The sequence below is a fragment of the Drosophila yakuba genome, chromosome 2L, assembly GCF_016746365.2.
Source record: "Drosophila yakuba strain Tai18E2 chromosome 2L, Prin_Dyak_Tai18E2_2.1, whole genome shotgun sequence".
NCBI classification, from domain to species: Eukaryota; Metazoa; Arthropoda; class Insecta; order Diptera; family Drosophilidae; genus Drosophila; species Drosophila yakuba.
Genome location: NC_052527.2, coordinates 13,446,328 through 13,469,268, shown reverse-complemented (window position 1 = coordinate 13,469,268; position 22,941 = coordinate 13,446,328). Strand labels below are relative to the sequence as shown.

General features: G+C 44.2%; 1 protein-coding gene across 1 annotated transcript; it reads right to left on the bottom strand.

The window, feature by feature from the left end:
• Nucleotides 1-1,035: 1,035 nt before the first annotated feature.
• Nucleotides 1,036-21,121, bottom strand: LOC6528104. The gene is made up of 4 exons (XM_002089135.4): nucleotides 20,587-21,121; nucleotides 2,681-2,863; nucleotides 2,507-2,616; nucleotides 1,036-2,434 (listed from the first exon to the last, which is right to left on the bottom strand). The coding sequence occupies exons 2-4, from the start codon at nucleotides 2,861-2,863 to the stop codon at nucleotides 1,435-1,437; spliced, it is 1,293 nt and encodes a 430-aa protein (XP_002089171.1). The 5' UTR covers nucleotides 20,587-21,121; the 3' UTR covers nucleotides 1,036-1,434.
• Between the last annotated feature and the right edge of the window lie 1,820 nt (nucleotides 21,122-22,941).

Sequence of the window (22,941 nt, the reverse complement as noted above, 5' to 3'; positions counted from 1 at the left end):
TCAGCAAAACTGCCGAAAATCAGAGGTTGCCACAGCTACTACTAGTGTACATGTGCATGCATGTGCCAAGCCAACTGAAAATCTGAATACTCGCCGACCCCCAGAATGACAGACAGTTATCTCGAATGCAGCAGCCTCTGAAGTTTTGCTGAAATTTAAGTGCAGCCACTGCATCCGGGCGAGATTTCAGTCTGAAAATTTGAAATTCGACTTATAAAGTGCTTAAGTTATTACGCCGGCCAGCGGAGCAGAGCAGCCTGTTTAGCATTTCCGCTTCCGTTTGCACAGCCGTTTCCGACTGGACTCGGTTTGCATTTTTCATGAGTTTCGCAATTCAATTTAGATACAAGTCTCAGATTTAAAGTTCTGCCAAATGAGCAGCCGAAAACAAAACAAAAACTCTCGACTCGGCTCGGCTATTCAATTTGAGTAGCGAGCAAAACCCCTTTTCTTTGGGTTTCTAAAAGGATTTTTTCTACTTGGGGAGAGCTATTATTTTAGGATGCAGCAAACTGGATTTGATTGGGAAATTTTGTTGATTTTTAATCTGACCCGAAAGCGACCCATTGTTAATAAATTAGTAAAAGGGCCAGGCGATTCGACTCGCTTCGGTTCGATAAATGGCAGTTCCGGACGAAGGCCCTCGAAAAGTCATTCCTTGCTACACGAAACACCAAAAACAAAAAACCCCTCGATCATTATGTAAAGTAAGCTCATTTAAAAGAGAAAAGCTTATGGCTCTGAAAATTACGCATACGCCGCATAAATCATTCGCCGTAAGCCGCCAGCGGAACAGAGAAGGAGGGTGAAAATCCGGACGAGGACCCGAACCCGGACCCGGATCCGTCCATTCCCCGAAGTACAAATTGCGTGGCTGGCTGCATTAATTGCGGCCTATTTATACGGCCGTTTGCCGTGGCGTTCACGTGTTTAACTTGATTTAAGTACAATTAAAAACGCACCGGAGACATAATCCAGGTGAGTGGCCATTCGCACACTGCCATAGCTCCCCATTGAATTGAACGAGAGATGTGATCAGGTTGTACATAATTAGTTCTTATTATTAAAATATCTTTTGGTTTTTACACACGAATGTTAGCCACAAGCTATCCAGATTCATACTCTTATCGAAGCTTTAGTTGCGGAACTAAAGCCTTAAGCTATAGACTCCATTGATTTGGGATTGTTAGCAGATGGTTTCTTTGCATTACACTAAGGACAAAGTATCTTTCGTAGCGTAGGAAAAACTAAAAACAAACAACTAAACTAATCGTAGCTAATCTTAGGTTACTTTACTCGCAGGCATATTTCCTATTTACATTTTCCCACTCTAACGGCTTAAACTACAAATGCATCTTTGGTCCAAACGGTACTCGATATCTTCTCTCATTTTTGGGTCTCATTGTACGGGTTGCACTCCCACTGACCAATTCGCTACAGGTAGACAAAGTGTCCCAGGCCCTTGGCCGGATTGTTGTTGACGGCCTCTGCCGTGAGCTTGGTGCTGGTGTTGCCGTTCATGTCCTGGGTCTCCGTCTCCGCCACGGGCATCAGTCTGCCGTAGACTCCTCCGGACGCAAAGCGGGCGTTCATGTGGATGTCCAGCAGCTTCTTGTCCTTTCCCAGCGACGAGAACGAGTGCGAGGCGGTGCGAATCTCACGTATGTTGTACACGGGACTGTAGACTCGAGCGGGTGACACGGCCACCGCCACCTGGGGCACAACTGGAGCTGGAGCTGCGGGCGTGGTGTGGAGGTAAAAGTCCCGGCGCAGGGCACACTCCGTCGAGTTGTCCGAGGAGCCGGAACTGCTGGCGCACTCGTCCGCGTCCTCCGCATCCTCGCTGCTGCTGCAGCTTCGCAGATCCTCGGACAGCGAGATGTCCGACTCCAAGGACAGCTCCAGCAGACTGGTGGCATCCTCTGCCGCCTCCGCCGCCTGGCCAATCGCCTCGTTCAGATTGGCCAGCAGCTGGCGCCGGCGGGCGTAGTTGGGCGTGCGGCGCACCAGGAAGTGGCAGCCCTCGCCGCGCTTCATGCGCTCCATCTGGGTGCGCAGTGGCAGGTCGTCCGGGTGCAGTTTTCGCTGGCACTCCTGGCCGGGACACACCTCGTACAGCGAGAAGTTCTCCACCGGCTCGGGCGAACTGTAGCAGCCGAGGAGCAGGTGCAGCAGCTCGTCGCAGGTGGTCTCCTCGCTGATGACCAGCGACTTGTACTGGGAGCTGGGCTGCAGCGCGGAGGTGTGGACGCGGATCAGGCCACCTGGCTTCAGCTGCAGGCAGAAGCGGGACTCGCCCTTTGGATGACAGGCCTGCATGATGGCCGGCCGGGTGTCGTCGTCCAGCACCAAGATGGTCTTCACTCCGGCCCGACGCACAGCTACCTCCATGGAGAGGTAGAACAGGCGTGGATCGCGATGCCGCATCTTGAGGCTGCAAGCAAATTGAAAGTTAAATCGAATTAAATATTGATTCAGCAGTGGCGAAATAAAGCAATATGCTTACCGTCTTAGCAGCTGGCCAATCACCTCCTTGCTGGTGGTGTCCCACTGGATGCCCAGGGTCTTGTACTCGATGTCGATCTTCAGGCAGTTTGTGTACACCTTGATTGTGGTCTGTGGGCGGGAAAATGTCGCATGAGTGATGGGTTCAACAAGAGCATTTCCTTGTAGGACTCACCTGTGGCAGCTGCTCGTTGAGGCTGGAGTAACTGGAGGCCCTCGAGGGCGTCCTCTGCAGCTCCGCCGGCGGCTCCGGACTGCCGCACATGGAGCTGGCGCACGAGGAGGCGTGGCTGGAGGAGCGAAGGGACACCGAATCGGATCGATTCCGCAGCGGCGAGATTTGCACGTGCTTCAGCATCTGCAAGTGGAGATGGGCAAGGAGATGCGGGTTAGTCATATGGTCATATGGTTGCGGATACCCCGAACTTTTGTCTTATTCATAATGAGTGCTTCCTGGAAAACTCGGCGAGCACTTGCTACTCTAAATGAAGTTGCCGCATCCGGTTTGCTTTAAGCGGGGAGTACACATGGAAAAATGAAAGCAGACTGCATACAGCATAAGCATAAAAATACAATCTTTCAACACCTATATAATAATAAAATACAAATATTATATAGACGTAATAAAATACTTCCTTCTTAGGCAATCAAAAGCCCTGTTTATAGGGAATAATTAAATATACCCCCTGTAAAATTGAGTGGACATCATGATTTACTCGCCGTGTAGGCAAATATGGGGGCTCTGAAGGGCAACTTTGTTCAATCCCCGATGAATGCAGCCACTTTCAGGCAGCCGCCAACGCTCATTGAGGCATGTAAATGAGGGGGAAGACATTGAGGAGAGTGTCCTCCTCAGCCGAAGCACCACTCGAAGGCAATGGAGAGGGAGGAGGAGTGCTGCAACTGGGGGATGATGAAGTGAAATTAATAAAGGGTTCCCAGTCTCGCAGCCTCACATCGTGGCACTCTCCATGGCGGTGACAATGAGGCATGAATGGACGAAATGGGCCGTGCATCGGGGAAAATTGCCGCCTGTCATTTGATTGAAAGCCCTGTAACCTAGAGCCCCGATCCGCGACCCAACTAAATACTGATGTTTTTCCCTCCCCAAACCAGCGAGGCATTGAGATTCATTCGAGGCGTGCCTCATTGTGAGGCGATTGCAAGCGGAAGTTGGTGGGATAGCCCTGGCTCAACATCCGGTTATGCAATCCCCATCGAGCTCTCTCCATTTTCCTATACTTTCCTATATACATATACATATGCATATACATAACTATATATCGACTGTGTGTCGTCTGGTGTGGGCGAAGCATATTGGAACCGAGCCATATTTAATTGAAATGTGGAAAGTTTGGGGGGCAGCAGTGCAGCAATGATTGCTGGTCTCCCATCCCATCTCATCCACCATTAATTAGAACCGGACCCGCCAGTCGCAGTCGCAGCCGCTGGAGCAAGTGAACCGCAGCGGACCGCTGGAGCAGTGCAAACTGTGAATTTGTGGCTGGCGGGGATTGGGAACGAGGAGCAGTTAGAACGCTCAAGTTCCGGCGTCTGCCGTTCCCGCAATTAGCGGCTAATGTTGCAGAATTTCACGCCAAGTTGCTGTTCGGGTCACGGCAAAATTGAACTCTCCAGCCCGCCTACTTCATCTTAATCGCGATTGCGAGTGCGAGTGCTGGGAAAATCTCATAAAAACTACATAAAGTTGAAAGTCGCATCTAAAAGTCTCAGACGACAATAGAAGTGCATATCAAATGTATAGAGCTCGATTGTTGTTAAAAACTAATTTTCCTTATCATTCAACGCAGACAACTGTCTTAACGACAGAGATCCAAATGTTATCCAAGACCCATGGGATTATAAGGTTGAACAAAAAATCCTGGCATTCAGAACGATGAGCGAATTGAGGGTCAGTGAAAAGCACTTTGCTGTCTCCAATTGCAAATCAACCAATTTCCCCCACCAAAAAAAAATAGCCAGAAAATAATAAAAACAAATCCAATAAAGTTGCAAAGTTGAAGATGAGTAAAAGTGACAGAAGGAAATCAAGAATATTATTTTATGGGAAATTGAATTAGAAATTCGCATAACAATTTCAGGACCCTCTGGACACGGCAAATAAGTTGAAAGCAAAGGAACAAGGATCAAGGTGGAGGGAAATGGGGAATCCTGGCAGAAAGGTTCTGGTTTGAGGTGACAAGAGGCAGGAATAAGACCAGTTAAGTGGATATTAGTTAAAGATTTATAGCCGTCACTGCGGAACAACTAGCAGTGAGTGACCTCTCATTGGGTTTTAACTGAGACACTGTGTCCCCGAACTTTTCCAATTATGCCATCGATAGGAGCGGCTGAAGGTGCCACGCCCACTTGAGTCGGTCCTTAAAGTGCTGGAAAAGTCGCATAAATTCCACAAGGAACGCTGTATCGCAGGAGACACAGAGCGAGACGGAGCAGTCAGTAAGTAACTGGCAGACAGACATTACATTACAGAACTTACAACTGCTGGCAAGAAACAAAAGAGGCAATAAAAAGCAGCTGGCGACGGGAAGGAGTCGGATGCTGAAAGATGCTCCAACTTGCGAGGAATGTTTTAATTTCAACTTCTTGGCGAGGAAATCGTAAACGTTTCCACCCAAGGAGATGACAGCATCGCTCACGGCTGAGAGGTTCCTGCTACTTTTGGCACAGACAAATATTTTCACATTCATACAGATTGATATTAAAGGCAAGTAAAACTAGACCAGCCTTAAATGATATTGCACATCATCATATCATATGGATCGTGATGTTGGGTTTAAAGCAGAAATTGTGGCGACTCACGTATCCATATCTAACTGGAACTTCTAGCAAGGCTTTTCCGCGTCAAGAGTCATAAAGCCTGCTTCCCTGACATTCAACATGGAATCAATGTCCTTGAACTTGTTGCTGAGCAGCACAAAGTTTGTAGTTATATATTTGAAAGTTTATCGGAGCTGGGGCCGTGTCCTTTATCACTTTCACACATTCGAGAGGCAAACGACCAAAAGGATTATTGATTGAATTACAACAGCAGCGCAGGGAACAAGCAAATACTTTCATGGCCAGCAGACTAGAAAAAGGGACCAAAAATAAGTCAGCAAGGGTCTGAAGGAATGGCTGTGAGACTAAGGACATTTTTCGCTGCTGAAGAACAAGGAAAGATACTTTAAGTGCGAAAAAGGCACGGGAATTCTCCGAATAACTCGGCTGACGTGTCTGCTAAGATTTGACTGCCATGTTACGTTTTCTTTATTAATCAAAGACAGGAGCCGAGAGGTCGGAACGGATGAATAGATGAATGAATGGATGAATGGATGGATGCGAGACAAACGACGACAGACTCGGCGTATTCGCCAAATGTGGCCATTGCCTGCATTGTCGGGCTGGCAAGGACCAAGGATTGCCAGGATAGTGAAAAATGGCACTCTTTAAAGGGGCAAAGTAAACAAGATAGATCATTTGTATGTAGCACTGGCAAAAAGGTTACTGAAAGTCAACAAACGCACCACGCATATGCTATCAAAACATTTTCATAGAGATGTCAGCTGTTAATTATGTGCCGTCGTATTAACTCAACGGTTGGCAATTTAATGGAGATTTATAAAGTGCATCGCTTGCAGCTTGTATGCAAATAGTGCCGATGAAAATGAAATCAAACCGGCAAATAAATGTAAATGCGAAAGTGTACCTGGCCACTGGTTTGACTGCGAAACTGACTGAAAAATGACAGAAGTAAATATTTAAACAACCTGATTTTACACATATGTGCGCCTACTTGCATATTTGATGCATCTGCCATATGGCAGGAAATTCACAAATGCAATGGGCCGATGCTTTCGATAATAAATCGCGTTTGATTTCTTTTTGCCAAATGTAATTAATGAAATTGACTTGCAAAAGTCAATTAAGTCAACCGTTTTAATGGCAAATTGTTTATTGCCTGGCAGAGGCCCTTTTCGATGTACCCACTTTGGGGCCACCATGTTCTAGCTCACTTTGCCTCGATGGCCAGCGAAGCATTGCCACAGATTTTCTTTTTTCATTTACTTTGCGGATTCTTAGTTGAGTGATTTTCGGTGTTTCGCTTTACGGTTAATTTATGCGCAGCCAGCTTGGATTTTTCATTACAAACTTCGGTTCTATTTTTGGGATAATAGCTTTATGGGAAACCGCTAAGCAGCTAAATTAAATGGGCGAATTGAAAGTTCTGATTCAGTTGATGTACTTTTTGCAGACACATCCAATTCAAATACTGAACGGGGGAAAAAAACATGAAATATGTTTCGTACCCGACCACGCTGACCAATTAACACAAACAGTGGGGATAAAAAATGGCACAAACTATTTTCACAGTGCCGACATAAAATAAAAGCCACAAAAAGTGGCAGAACAAATTAGTTTGAAAACTCTCGCTGTCTCACTAACATTTATAATGCAATGCTTAAGCGGGGTATTTATTTATCTTCGGTGGCATAAATCCGCTCCTTAACCATTTTTTATTGCCTTCCGCTCGGCTTTGTAAGCCGCTTAGCCGGCCATTTTTTCATGCCATTAAAAATGCAAAAAACAAAATGTACAGAATGTAAAAAAGTGTTGCATAGTATAAGGCGCCGTGCCGGGGCACTCGCTCAGCAGAGCAAAAAGTCAAACAACAATATCAAAATTAAATTTCACTTTTAATCAACTTTTCCCCGCCTCGACCGCATTTGAGGGCAGAAGGGTTAATTTCCGGGCCGATTCCTTTAAGCCGTTAATTGGCGAACGGGCAGATTTGGCTTTGTTTAACTCATGCTGTAGCGCCTTTTGTTTCACTTTTCAGCACAAAAGCGTTAAAAACGCATTACACCAAACGGGGCGTTCCTCATTAAAATGTTAGCTGGGTAACCAAGAACGGGCTCGGACTTCAAGAGAAGCTAAATGGGAAATGCAGGATGCTCGCTGCTGGTTGCTGGATGCAGGATGCAGGATGTGGAATGTGGGATGCAGGTGCTGCACCAAGGATGCCGCTCAAAATAGAGTCAAAAGGGCAAAAAGGGCGCCAGTCGAGCATGAAGCGAAATTAAGAGTAGCTCTAACAATAAAGACCAGTTGTGGCTGCAAGTTATCACGACGCAGCGAATTAAACATCTTTCATCTTTCATAGAGGACCACACTAGCCAAAATATTTGCATCCTGAAATGACTTATTTTAAAAGAGTATATTTTTGGGTTTTTGATTGAACCATTTGAGAGTTCATTGTGCATATCGAATAGGATTTATCTAGCGTTTGATTCTAGCTTATAACAAATGCATTTTTCTAGCTCTCGATTCTAGCTTATAACAAATGCACTTGGGCTTCCTGTGTTTTTACTCACTGGCTCAGACCAATTTATTTCATCACTTCGCGTCTTTCCCAGCATCAACATTCCCGGCCTGGGGCGCCATTTCAGCATATTTAAGCGACGCCCTTTGGAGAACAGAGGAGCCCAACTACCCGCCCAGTTATTATGCAAAACAAGAGCTGGTAGATTAACATGCCAGCAGGCCCCTCCATGAGCGTACGGGGAAATTATGTTTTGGAAATTATGTAAGCATAAAGTGAGAGGTAAGCTGCAGTGCCCGGCGGGGAGAGCATTTGTTCAAGGACCCAGGGATGCGTAGATAATGTCCCCATGTCAAAGCTCACACAGACACAAACACACTCACAGACTGACGAGGACAGGAAGCGGAAACGGCGACATCACAGTGACAGCAGAAATAATTTCCAATTATTTGGAGCATACTTTTGGGCATCCCATTTTCCATTAGACCTTCTGCATGTTGCATCCGGCGAAAGTGTTAAAAATTTGTGGTCAACTAACAGCAGTGGCAGCAGTAGATGCGGCATTTGCTTCGTTTTTGTCACCTCATCATTTGCATACATTGCGGCATTTCGTTTGCAATTCGCACTCCAATCGATAATTATATGGGTCATTCCCTTTGCCAGATGTGCAACTGCATCTTTCATCAAGCCAGATTTCCGACTCGGTTGATTTCATATCAGAGCCAGGAATATTGTCCTCTTTTCAGTTCGGATAATACCTGACCAAACCCAAAAATCGGTTAGATTAAAAGCCTTACTCCAGATCGTGCAACTCCTTTTAAGCCCCAGAATTACAACATTGTTCGCCGTTCTTCGCATGCAGCATTGTTTGCTGAGCAAACTTCGTTAGTCATGCTTTTGTAAATCATTTTCAAGTGAAACCGAAAAGGCAACTTATACAATGCCCGAATTACAATTTTAGCACAGCAGTTTTGCCCTATTTTTAAGGCAAGGATGCGAGAAGCCAGGACACACACATGCGAAGCCCTGGATCCTTCCTTCCTTCCTTCCATCCGTTCATAAATTGCACATTTTAAAAGTGTCGTAAATTTTGCGTAGGTGAGAGAATCAACTATGAAATTGAATCGAATGCAGTGAAGCATTGGCACACACCTCCAGAAGCACGTGGAGTTGCCCCCACACTCATACACATGCACATAGCACACATATGTGGAGGCACATACACAAACACACACACCCACATGGCGCCCAATTCGCCATTGCATACTTTAGAGCAAAAAGTTTTGGAGCCCTCATAAATTCAGCTCGCAGCATATGGGATGTATTTATGGAGGTGGGCGTAGAAGAGATGATTTAGGAGCAGGCTGATAATTGCATATGATTTGCTCTAGAATAAGTTATGCCGCGTATAAATTTGAGTGCAATTAATAGCTTTGCAAGCACATACTTAAACTATTTGCGCCAGAAATAACTTTAAAATCATTAATAAGGCTGTCTAACAGTATGCAGTGAAAACTACGTTTGTCTTTCGCAACAAATGCAGATGACTTCAGGCAAGCTTTTAAGCATCTCTTTAGGGGATTTAAGAATCCGGATGATTTGATTAATTCAAAAAACCCATTTAAGTGTATCCTCTAATGTACTTAGATAGTGTTAACTCTAACAACCAATTACTTAAACACAGCCAGTGGTTCGAGACGGAGTGCATCCTAGACACAGCAAACAGGAAGTGCATGTGGAATTTGAATTGAAAGACCACTTCCCAATCATTAAGAGAGGGGAAGACGGTGGACAGGGGACAGGGGGCAGGGAACAGAACAGGAGCGAAGCGGATAGAAGGCGCGACTTGAAGCGTTTTCCAGCCACTTCCGCTGGATCGAGCATGCAACCTGTTGAGTGGAAACGTGTTGCAAGCGGAGGAATTTGCCTGCTGCATAAATTCTTTTAGATATGATTTATAGCTGCTGCGATGCCGATGGTTTTTGCAGCGCCCATCGCTGGAAACTGGTTCGAAATGCATTTGACATCCGGTAGCCGGTTGCTTGGAAAAACAGCAAATTCCATCGTTATGCTAAATAATGCTGGATATATATAAATTGTGCTCTTGTGGTCCATATTTACTCGTGTGTGGACCGTACTGGGAGGAGGAAATGCTGATTTGATTGTACATTTGGCATAGCAATCAGAGGCGGGATAATTGGACTCCTCGGAGTCGACACTTCTGCTGGAGACATTCCATATAGTGGTGGTTCGCCTTTTGCCTTTCTGCTGAATACGAAAATTCCTCAAATTGACGTATCCTTCTGCACGTACCAACAATTGTCACTGGTGTGGATGTGGTTAAGGATGTGGCTGCATCATTCCAGCCACAACGCCTTACATTTCTTCCGCCACTTTTTCGCCAGTAAGCGAAAAGTTTAGGCAAAGTGATACATATTACTTTTGGGTGAATTGTATATTAGATGAGGTCGAAGATGGATCCTTCAACAACATGCGATATTGCCAAGAGCTTCTGCATTTGTCAACATTAAACGAGTGCCCAGAGGGACAAGAATTAATTTGATATGTTTCCTCCACTGATTGAGTTCCATGTTAGTGGAACTTAACACAGCCAAGTAGGTTAAGTTTTTTAGCCAAACATCGACACACGCTGCCGTGAAAACAAACTATGGTTCTGGTTGCACTGGGGAAATGGAGGCCGACACTCATTTCCTTTCCGTTCTACTCAATGTTTTTGGTAGGTTCGGTGCGTGTGGAAAACAGGAAGTGTAAACATTAATTGTGCCACGTGAAGTACGGAAATTCAATTAGACGCCAATGAGAACCTACACATTTAACTGTTAGTTTTCCCATTTCCATTCCCATTAGGAAATGCGGAACCACCTGCATTTGAGGCTATTAGAAAAGTGAATTAGAATTAGAGAAATGGTTTCCCAACCTCAAGTCCCAATTGCGTTCATGCCGAATGTCTCGTTGGCTGCTACTCGGCCGCATTTGTCGAATTATCTAATTAAAGTTAAAGGCATTCGGTTTTATTAAACGCCCGAAAGATGTCTTTAATAGATAAATACCTTAAATTCTCTTGTCCTTCCTCATCTCACTGTCACTTTAGGCCGGCTCCCTTTTCGGGTTTTTTGTCCCTGGCCATTGGCATGGGGCACTATTTGCCGTCAAATTATTTGCTCAGGAATTCAAGACTATTAAAAGGAGGACAGCGCTTTCAACCGCTGTCGCATTACGCAAAACGTGTATACATAGCTGTGTTTTGAAAATACATTCGGATGGGGCAGAGGTTTGCATATAATTTTTGGCCTGACCCGCGAACAAAACCAACAAAGAACGCGGCACACAAGGGAAAAAGCCTCGACTGAAAGGCAAACAAGCCGCCAAAGGAGCAGGGCAAAACCCAAGTTAGGGCGAAATCTGGGGCAAAAAAAAGAAAAGAATGGTAAAAGGGGACTGGGGAAGAGGGAAGATGGAATCGGACTCGTCTCCGCCATCTCAGCTATTAATTTTTATTTGTCTTGTCATTTCAGGCATTCCGCAAGTGGCCTGTTGCTAAGCCAGCGAAGCACTGCTCAAGTTACCTTATGAATAGTTTTCCCGCCTTAAAGAGGAGCTGCCAGCTGTGCTTACCTGCAACGAAAAGGAAATTGGGGAAATACAATCGATTAGTGAAACCCTGTATAAGTTTGAAAAGTGTGTGCAATAATTATAGGTCAGTGCAAAAACAAATATGAGAGGAACTTTCACAAACTTACAGTACAAGTATTTGCAAAAAAAATATCAAATTACTAACTGGACGTGTTATAAAATATTATTTTTATTTTTCAACTGGGCAATGGATAGACTTCTAATTTAATGTTTAAAATAGAATTTGGCTTAAGGTAAACGGAAACGTTTTCGGTTTCAAATTCCTCTTGATTGTTGAATTCCTCAGAGCGCCTTTGAAGGCCGTGGGGTGGCAAGTACCTGAAGTGAGCTTAGGCTCTTCTTAAAGCTTAAGAAATTTGCTTTAATTTTACCAGCGCAATAAAATGTCTAGCGCACTAAACCTTAAAGGCACGAAGGCAGCTTTTAATAGACTTGCTCGAGCATTTAGTTCCCACACCATTAATCAATCGGACGGCTGTCCGCCATGCAAAGTGCAACCTGCAACTGTTTCCCTGGCCAGTTTCCCAGGGCCACGCGACAGCTGCCACTGGGTTTGCATTATGAAAAACCATATGGGAAAATCAGCAACAACAAAAAGAAAACAGCATGTAGCATAGGGAACGCCGCGGCGTTCTGAGCCACATCGGCAAAACAATCTCGCCACGCACATATGCTTTGGCCACGCCAACTCGCATCCATGAGATTCACTTGATACGGCGAATGGAAGCTGAGCCGGCAGCTGACTTGCAGTCCTTCGCTGCATCCAAATGCACATCCATATCCATAGATAGCGACGATGCGACTGCAACTGCGACGGCGCAGTGTGGGAATTTCGCTATGAGAAAATCAGACAGGTCCCAGCTGCCTTTGTTGAGCTGAGTTCTCCAGAGGTAGCCGGAATAGCAGGTAGCTAGCTGTGTTCTGTGTGCATATCCATCCGCATGTGCATGTGCACAACATGTGGAAAATGCGGCAGGGAAATGTGAAAATGTGTAAGTCTCGACGATGATGTTTTTCCCGCCACTCAAAAATCCGGTTCGTCGGCCACTTTGATTGTGGAGCCATTTGAATGAGTGCCACAGGCAAATGCGTTCTTTATCGGTCCAGATTTCGGTTTTGTTTGGATCCGTATGCTGTTTCCGGTTCGGATGTGGCTCAGCTCCCATGCCGTGGAGCGTCCATTTCTTGGGATCCTTGGCATGGCACAATTCGGAGGTCAGATGCTGCTAACGAGATTCGTTTAGCCCGCATTGTGCGACCTTTGTCTCAGGCCAACGCCCACAATTGGAAAACAAACGAAGCCGAGACGATCCAGAGGTGTGAAAAGAGGTGTGCTTATCTTTCTAGGTAAAGGGTCTTAGTTGTCAGAGCCGCAGGTTGATGCATCGCCCACGATAAGAGTGTGGGTCGATCGCTCTCCCTACTTGCCGACTTCTTGAGCTGGCATAATTATGTAAGGTTTCACGTTCTTATGTGGCAAAAGGTGCTAGTCTAGCCCACGTATGCTCTTTGAATTCATGTATCTCTTAAATACCTCTCTATAGCTATCTGGTTTTGTTCATTATACTAGTAATACTTATAGTTCTTTATCATCATGAGCACAGTGCACACAATCGTCATGTTTAGCAATGTTCCCATCAGAATTTGTCCGTCATTAGTCAGGACTCACAATAGCTGCTTTGAAAAGAATGTTTGTTTGCACGGCATGATTTCAAGGGATTGTGACCAATCAGTTTCCCATTTTCCCTTTCAATTCTTCCTTTCTTAGTTATCAATTAGTCGCTCTTACACTTGATTCACTGGGGGGCACTTCCTGCCGTGGCCACAAAAAGTAGTCCACCAATAGTTTTTATTCCTTTTTTTCCACTGGCGAATCGGGAGAAATTTACGATCCGTTCACAAACTGTTTGGTAAGCGATATATTGTCAACTGGACAATTTGTCGGCATGAGTGGACGGATTCCTTTGTATATGAGTCTGTAGAGCAGACATTCCATTTATTGTGGGCCACGCCAAACAGGAAGCTGATTGTGTCTGGTGCCCAGAAAATGTGTTTTGTGTAACTATTCTATTCATGGGGCCATAAATTACCAAAAGTTGGGCATTGCTCGTGGGCAAAACTAACGAAATAGTAAGTTTTCCAGTATTTTAATGAGCTCCGGTCATAAGCTGCGCTAGTAGACGTTTTTGCCAGCTTTTCTGAGGAACTGCGAGGCAAAACTAAACTGGTTTTCTGTTTCCCGAATTCCCAAAGGGAACGAGCAACATTTTTGCCAGCCAAGTACTAATGAAATTACCCATGAAATTTGTTTGGCCCAGGTCTTCTACTGCTGCTGAACAGAATCCGAGATTGGGCCAAATTAGGTTCAGCTCAGCCAGTTAATGGTTTCTGTACGAAACTATATAAACATTTTTCCCATTTGACATGTTCTGTGGTATCTTTGTTGCCGATTATCAGTGGCTTTTGTTCCCAGCTAAATGCCGATTTAAAGCTGCCCCAGCAACAAGTTTGAATTTCCTTCCTCGACATTGAAACCATAACAAGCTAAACATAACATCATTAAATTAATCCTATAATTCCTGTTTATTTAAACACCAGTCTGGGGTAATGTATGAAACGTGCACTGCAGTTGGGTTCAAAAATAAAGTAAATGGATGTTAAAAGTTTCAAACTGATATGGAGATATGGTATATAAAAAGCTGATAGTAGCAAAATGATCATAGAGATCATCTTGAACGATAGGGCACGCTACCAGCTCCGGAGTCTAGACCTATGACTAAGTAAGCCTCTGACTAAGTTCGGAAGTCAGTGGGAAAAGGGGGGAGGGCATAAGTAAACATCTCCATTCAGCGGCTATTTGTCACGCTTTGACGTAGCCGCTGCAGCACGAGCCGCGTGATCGACGACAGATCTTAGCCACATGGCCATGTTGGAGTAGAGCTTTTACTGGCGGTCTTTGACTTGGCTCATCGCTGCTGCCAAGTTAGTAGCCAAGTTAGTAGCAAAGGTGGAAGTGGCAGTTGCAGCTGTTGGGACAAGTGGCTGAAGGTGATTGGCCTCGGCAATTTGGTCGCTATTACGCCTGGAAAATGACTTGGCAGCATCTGAGCAAGGCAAAAAGTTGCCACTCCGGTATTTAGTGCAAGTATGCTATGCTGGCTTTCAGCCGGCGATGATGTATTAACCGTTAATGCGGCATGCCCCTGACATTTTCCTGGCCATGTCGGAAGCTATAGCCAACTTTATGTAGTGGCACTTATGGTATAAAAAACAGCGCTCCTTCATGCCGCGGAAAACCACAGCAATTGCGTGGCGGGGAAATCTCGATTTGACATTCAATTAAACTCAATTGTTGTTCAATTAATTAATCAATTATGCATTTTTCATAACGCGCATTAATGTGATTTATTTTCGCCGTAGAACAGAATTATTCGGCACTTGAATGTATATTGCAAGGCAATAAAAACGGAAATAAATGGTTTTCACTTCGCAATAAGCAATAATTCGCGGACTCTTCGCTGCAGATGCTCAATGAGTATTCATAAATGGATCGATTATTTAAGACTCTCCATTTGGCCTAGTTGAATTTACCATTAATAGCGTGAAAAGAGCATCCCAGAGTCGGTGGCTGCCGGTTGGGCATATTGTTCAATTTAATTAAAATGTTCGAAATTATGCATGCTCCCACTGATCAACTGCATTAACCCCATATGCTGTTTTAAATAATTCACTGCATTTTTTCGCTGCTCATTGAAAAGAAATAGCGATTCATAAATCTGTAAAAATCCTGTCATATTTTATGGACTTTCTCGCCCTTCAAACGCTCTGCAAACTGAAAACGCTTGCCGCCTCATAAATTTAAAATATACATATACCAAAACGAAACCCCTAAAAAAAAACGAGTGGGTAAACTCTAAAAAATATCATAAAGCTTTCAGCTCTCGACGGAAATTATAAATTCAGAGCAAAAGCGCGTGGTTCCTTTTTTTTTTTTTATTCCGCTTTGGCTGAGTTACACAATTACAAAAAGCCAGCGGTATTTTGTTTGAATTTTCCCTGGAAGCCTGCCAGGTATTGTACTCCAGTTTTTCGCGGTTGTCAATAAATAATTTCAACATGGATTTACCGACAAAATGTTTTCGTGCCGCTTATTTAGATAAAGAGCGCGCTTTTCCAAATTGCATTCTAATTTCCATTCTAGACAAAGGCGCTTTTCGCTTTTCGCCATGGAAATCGTTGTTTGTGATCCAACGCAAGGTCGCTGTATTGTCTTCTGTGGGATTCCAAAACAAAACTGAGTTTTTCCCCCACACAAATTGCACATTTGTTTCGGATAAATCAGCTAAAAATAATACACAAATTACTGTCCCACACTTGAAGCGTTTCCCCGCTAATGCCTGCCTCGTTCCCCGTCACAACAGGCCCAAAACTAATCATTAAATAAATGCGCCCGGCCTTAAAAAACCACCACACTCTTTTGTTGCCCCCAGATGCATCTGCATCTGCAGCTCGCCCACTTTAGAAGATACAAAAGAAACCGAAATGCCGTGAAGAACCATGCCTCGCCCTAATGAAGTTATGAACTGAAAGAACAGAATATCGCTCAACCGGGGGCTGAAATACTTATTTTTGATGCCACTCTTTCTTGCATATTCCATAAATATGATGAAAGCTGCAGGAGGAGGAGGCTTCCACTTAAGCGCCGACAATTAATATTTTCCATATTTCTTCGCTGCTCCCCTCGTTTTGTTTATTGGAGTGTCGATTAAGTTGCTTTCATATTAAGCAGCGCTCTATATTAAGAGCCCTCTGTGATGTATGGTTTATCTTACGGGTTACGGAGAAAGCGACTGGCAGATGAATCTGCAGCAGGCCTTGTTCCTATTTCAGACTACAGCCGGAGCAAGATAAGTGCACATATTATTCACTTATATATATTTGTGGAGCAGTAGCTGAGGTTCAAGGCACCGAACGGTCTCGTTTTTATCTGCAAGTTGATATCTCAAAAGTGCCAGTGCTCGCAAAGTTCTCCCATGGAGCGCACAAATCAAAACGGAGCTGCTTCCAATCAATGCAAACTGTAAGCTGCCAAAAAGTCGGTCAAAAAAAAAAGGAAGCGGGCAAAGACAAAGGACCAGTGGTGTTACCCAATCCGATTCTCACACAAATTTGCAAACGCACAATTAACTCGCCTGGGAGGGACTGGAACTCCAGTGGAGCTTCCTGCATGAAGCCTCCCTTTTGGAGCGCACGATGTGCCAACAAAGACGTCAACTTGTCACCCGTCCAGTGGCCAAGTGGCCCAGTGTCCAAGTGTCCAAGTGTCCAGCTGGAGCGGCACAACGGCCTTTAGCTTGGTTCATTTATCATGGCCATGGCGGAAGGCAGTGGAAGGAGATGTGCAGAGAGTGCAATTGTGTGGAGAATGTACTTGTTTTTTTGTATTTTTATTCGAGCTCTGGTTTTTGGGCCCTGGATTTCTGGGCCAAGTGTTTGTATTTAGCCGCTGTGCCAGTGACTGATGTGCGGATATTAATAACGCTCAAATAGAGCTCCAAAGTGGGCAAGCTTTTAAGTTTTTTTTCGGTTCTTTGTTTTTTATTGGCTCAGCACAGAGTTTTTATAATCGTCACTGGCTTTAATCCAGCGAGTTTCCGGCCTTTAGCACTTTTTGCCCCCTGTCGAATGGGTGCTACACGCATATTGATTACCAGGTAGTGGAAACCAGCTGGGAATCGAGGGGTTGCGAGCGATTTAAAGGCGAGTAAAAGCTGCATTTGCAGGGGCAGTTAATGAATCCCCACAGCAGTGGCGAGTCAATCAACTTTTGGTCCCAACATTCCGCATTCCCACAGTGCATTAAGCCAGAGTCCGAGGCAGCAAATTCCTGTCCCAGGATAGCTGCTGGGAATCGGGAAGCTCAGAACCAACCAGCCACACCAACAAAGTCAACAGCAACAAAATCACTTGCGGTTGCATTTTGCGGTTTCGGCCAACTTGCACAGCCACAAATGCGAGCTGCCAAGTTTGCTTTTCTTTTTAGGCGTGAGAATCTGTCGCCCGCCCCCTCAGGTGGGCGGATTGCGGAGGCACGTGTGCCCATCCGGCGGTGGAAAGTCAGTGTCGAGAACGATTTTCCCAGCCGATAAGATGGCCACTGTGAGATACATTTCGCAGTTGGATTTACGGCCGAATGAAAGTTTAACGAGGCCTCAGTTCAAAGCGAAAGGTTAGCAGCTTGACCCTAATGGATCATCTGATCTGCTGGAAAAAGTGATAAAAGCGAGGCGAAGAAACTCACTTTGACAGAAGAAAGTTCCAGTTGAACTTGTCTGGTCGTAAAACAATGTATTACCTAATCTAATAAAGGGAAACTAAGATGGCAATCTAGGAAAATGAGAAAGGTATATTCCAAGTGAAGATGTTCCTATCACAAGAAGACTGTCTGATCATTCGTACGACTAAATCTGAAAGCTCTTTTTTCGCAGTAACCCATCTACAATGCAAATGTGCTTCTAATGACTAATGCTAGTTTCACTGAAAGCCAAATCCATACGGAATCACTTAACACAAATTCCTCAACCTCTAATCGTTTCGAATTATACACGGTAGTGCTAGAAAACCCAGATGCCATAAGGCGTTATAATTGTTTTACGGCACCGCATTTCACAGGTTGCCGTGCGCAAACAAACAGTTAACAGGCTTTGTGTACCTTGGTTTTTTGTTAATTAATTGTTAACAAAACGAAGTGTCAACAAAAAATATCAACTGAGAGCGGCAGATAGAAAAACCACGAGTAAAAGCGCCAACTTCCAGTTTTTTGCTGACTTTGTGCCATCATTTATATTAAAGAAGTCGTATATTATTTTTTCATTTCGCTGCTGAACTTGTTTATTGAATTTACCATTTTGAAGCCGCTGACTCAGTGCGATTTTCGCTGTAATTTAGCCGAGTTAGCGAGAAACGTTAAACGAGGCTGCAGTGCATAATATACGTAAGAGAAAAAACCCCGATTCGGGCCAGCATTCAATTCAATTGAATTTTGAATATTTCGGAATGCTAAGCTCGATCAAATTGTGTTGCCAACGAGACTGAATAAATTGCAAATCAATTTAAGACGACGTTTAAATACTTTCCGCAAGAAAATTTATGACTTTGGGTGTGAAATAAAATAAAATAGTTTAGGAAAATTCGAGTAGAATAAATGGCTTTATTTAAGAGCCAGAATAATTTAGAATACTACTCGCGTATGTACATATGTGTAAGCAAAAATCCGGGTAGCGAACATTTACATACATATGTCGATTTCTGTACAGTTCTTTTTCGATTGACAAATGCTTTTGTCTTTTTATTGCCAGTGCGGGTGTGTCTTTGGTTCGATGGAGAAACAATAGACTTAAATGTGCATAACTGTATATGGAAGTCAAGCAACTTCCTCAAGCTATAAAGCCACGCATAAATTACCGAAGGAATTATACAAATTGTTTGTGGAACCATTCACTCGAATGGAGCTCTAAAATGAAAATATGATAGAAGCTACGCAAGGTTTCAAAATCCAACTGCAAACACTATAAGAGTGAATTGAAATGTTAGTGCCAAGATCTCCGGTGAAAGATATGCCCTTATGAAGACCACCCTCGACTTCCCTACATCCTCCAGTCCATCGATTAATCAATAGAACTACTTCCTTTTAAAACGCCCCTCGCAAGTACGTGTGTGCAATATGAAGACCAAATGAGGCGAATTTCCTTTTCATGCCTCACGTATCCAGCGCAATACAAGATACTTCGGTTAAGCACAGATTTGGTGGTACTACCTGTTCCGAAAATCCAGGGTAAAGGCGCTAAACTGAAGGAAACCGCACTTGACAGAAGCACACGAGCACAGGTAGGCCCAAAAAGGTAATCCCTCTCTCACGTAGTCTTCTGAAATTCAGGATGGGATCGCAGCACGTTGAGCCCTGTGGGGCGCATTGTACTCGTGCATTTCCTGATTTTTAATTAGCCAAATAGAACCTAACAAAGACAACAAGTTGGGCCAAACGGACAGAGGATACGTGCTTGGTATGTGAATTCTCCTGCCCCTCAGTGTGTCCACAAGAAATCAATGCTCCTGTGTCCGAGAGGACAGGAAATCAATTCGATATCAACACTTTTCTGCGGTTGCGTTGAAAATTGCGAGAAAGTGATGGTAACCACCACCTCAGGCTAGCCAATTTATAATCAAAACCAACCGCCTTTGGACATTGGGATTTTCCCCACTCATAATCATGGTCGTTTAGGAGAGCTTTTCTGGTAAACATGGCTAACTTATTATTGCATCTCACCCCTCAATGATTTTATGTGGAATTGGCATTAATTAGCAACACTGCTTTTCAAGGAGTTTGACAATAAACAGCAAAAACAAACAAAATGATACACATGTGTATCCGATTGAGGCATTGTTAATAGAAAATTCCCAATGATTTTTGCTACCGAACTGAGTGATATCATTCATCAGAGCTTGAAACAAAAGAGACGGATTTTCTCACCGAAATCTACGAGATACGAGATATACGTCAAATCAAATGTTTAGTCGAGACCCAAAGTTTGTGTCATTCATAATCGGCCAGCAAACCAAGTCGACTAATTAAGAGAGTCACTCGACCAAGAAATTTACATGAAATGTTTATGCATTTTCAAAATAGCTGGGAAGGTCTTTTGTCCGCCTGTGTGGCCCCCGATGGAATTTTGAAGTATTTGCATAAAAATGCTGAGCAAATTGTCGAGTTGCATATCCACGGATGTACACTTGTCGGAGGCCGAGAACCGGACAATGATGCTCAGGAATTCCGTATTTGCATTGTAATCCCCTAGATGAACTCGGGAATGGAGGAAGTGACTGGCCAACAACTTGGTTACCGTTGCGGGTTCAACCAACTCCGGCCAGCGAAACCGTCTGGATCTTATCGCAATTCGATAATTGAGTGCAGGAGAGTGGGCTGTGAAAATTCTGGACTTTCGCCAAGGCGAGAAGAAATCAAATCGACCGAACTAGATCTCGACCACCAATCAAACTTTCTAGATGAAGAGCGAAAACTGGACCAGCGATCAACTGGGGCTTACCTTCTAGCGTATGAGTTGTATTATCCAAATGTGATTTGTGTGTAGTCCCAAGACCTTAAGGCCCGACTTTGATGTATGGCCCTATGGGTATAAGAAGTCCGGTGAAGACAAGACAAGGTCGCACTGTTTTTAGGGCCCTTTGGCTTCTCGACTGCTTGGCATTAAGTTGTCAAGCACTGCACACCACACCAGCGTGTGTACTTCCCATTTCTTCGCGTATCCAAAGGTGCGTATGCGTACGTGCGCCCTGCTGGGGAAACAGGTGCACTCAGGAAGCAGCTGCACTGATTTTTTATTTAGCGCTGCACTTTGAATCTATCTCTCTATCTGAACTTGTTCACTTCGTATATTCTTGTATATTCGTTTGGCTTCCGTACCAATTTTATTTTAGACCTGGACGCACATTCACTTTCGTTCGGATGGGCTTGCTACCGTTAGCCAGTTCACCCAGAATTGGGAATCTTCGAGCGGAGCTAATGTCGCTTCAGTACCGCACTCGGCAGTGTTTACAGACGCACTGAAGCCGCACCGCTAGCGTCTGCGAGGTCTAACCCGCAGAGAGCCGCATTCAGATACTCTTTTTATGTGTGTGTGTGTGCGCTCGCTCTCGCCTCTCTGCACTGTGAGAAACTCTAGCTTGATCGGCGGAAAGCAACGCTGATACTTCCACTTTGGCATTGCCTGAACGTTTTGTATACAATTTGATAACTAATATTGTTCGGTTTTAGTTTAGTATTAAGTGTATAGCTTCTATTAAAGATTTAAATGAAGTTCAGTAAATAAGCCTAGCTGATCTGATTCAAAGTTACCATGTGAATAGTATGAATGCTAGGTGAATGGATTTCGGGAAAATGGAGCCAGTGTGGGTGTGTGTTGGCGCTTCGTGGGCGAGTGAGCGAGTGAGCGGGCGAACTAGTTCTGTCTGCGGCTCGCTCATTTCGGAGAGAGGAAAACTGGTTTCCAATCAGACTTGGTCTTCGCCGGCATGTGGGTTTCCTCGTGGAAATCTGAGGATGGGGTTGGGGATGGGGATTCGCGGTCGAGCGACGCCGGATGGGCTTGGGCAGCGCTACATAAATGACCAAAGTTGAAGGGCGAGGCACGGCTAGAGTTTATGGACTTGTAATAAATCAGGGAGTTTTCCAAAGCACAACTCTTTAGCTGGTAATCATATGTACATATGTATTTAGCATATATACGGCATAAGCAGTATATTTAGTTACTAAAGTACAACAAAATTCAATAACTTTGCTATTGAACTTTAGCTGATTTAGCAATTTAACAACTTGAAGCTGAAGCATTTTGCTTAAACCATTTATATTTTATATATATATACAGGATTATATATACAGGATCGATTTAGTAACTTTAAGCCCAGGAAATAAAAGTGCCCTGAACTTTGACACTATGCAAACCTTAAGAGGCGAAAGAAAGTTCAACATTCAGACGAGATATGCAATTCCAAAAAGCCTTACATATGTAGATTGCTTCGGTTTGATGATGTACCGGGAGTTTTTAAACCGCACAGAAACAACAACGAAAAGCAAAAGTTGAAAAATTAATTATGACAAAGTCAAAAAGTCCAAAAATTATTAATGAAAGTGAAATTATCATCAGCGAAGCGCAAAGCAAAAATAAATAACACATTTTGGTTGCTCGATAATTTGCAGATGAAAAGGAAGCAAAAAAGCAACCGATGCGCCAAGTAAAATTCATTAGACTTTTGATAGATGAAGTTGATGAGTGGATGGGATGTCGCTGATGGACTCGCAGAGTTGTGAAAATCTGAGCGAAAAATGCGGAACCAATTTTATTTGTTTGCCTTTTGAGAGTAATTTAATTAGTCGGAGCACGGCAAGCTATGTTTGCATCTGACCCGGGGCGGTCAATTAAGAATTCATGAATCAGACCCTAATTAGAGGTCGCCGTTTAACAAATTGATACTGGTTTTGTATACACATTGGAGCCAACAGACTCCCGAACATAAAGATCTGTTCGAAGGCGTTAATAAAGCGTATTCAAATTGTTTGGCTCTAGGACATACCCCTTTCCGACCACCTGAAGGGTATCTAAGTTTGTCCTCGACCCCAAGGGGCACTAAAAGTTACATCTTGCAGCTAAGTGGCATTCCTCTGACCAACGGTTAAATATTTGTGTAGCACTGTGTGGACATGAAAATGGTATCATAGCACGCTTTTCACACAGCCGTGTGAAAAGTACACACCGGCCCAGTTGGGGGCGGGCACCTTGGATGCAGGCCCTCTGCTCTCCTCCAGATGAAGATGGAAGATGGAGCCGCGGCAAAGGTATGCTCCAGTTACAGAAGTCAGCGTGTTTGTCCAGCGCAAATACAGT

Coding starts and splice junctions, on each gene's coding strand:
- LOC6528104 (XM_002089135.4), bottom strand. CDS start 2,863: ATGCTGAAGCACGTGCAAATCTCGCCGCTGCGGAATCGATCCGATTCG. Junction 2,617..2,680: donor TCAACGAGCAGCTGCCACAG/GTGAGTCCTACA, acceptor TCCCGCCCACAG/ACCACAATCAAGGTGTACAC. Junction 2,435..2,506: donor ATTGGCCAGCTGCTAAGACG/GTAAGCATATTG, acceptor ATTTGCTTGCAG/CCTCAAGATGCGGCATCGCG.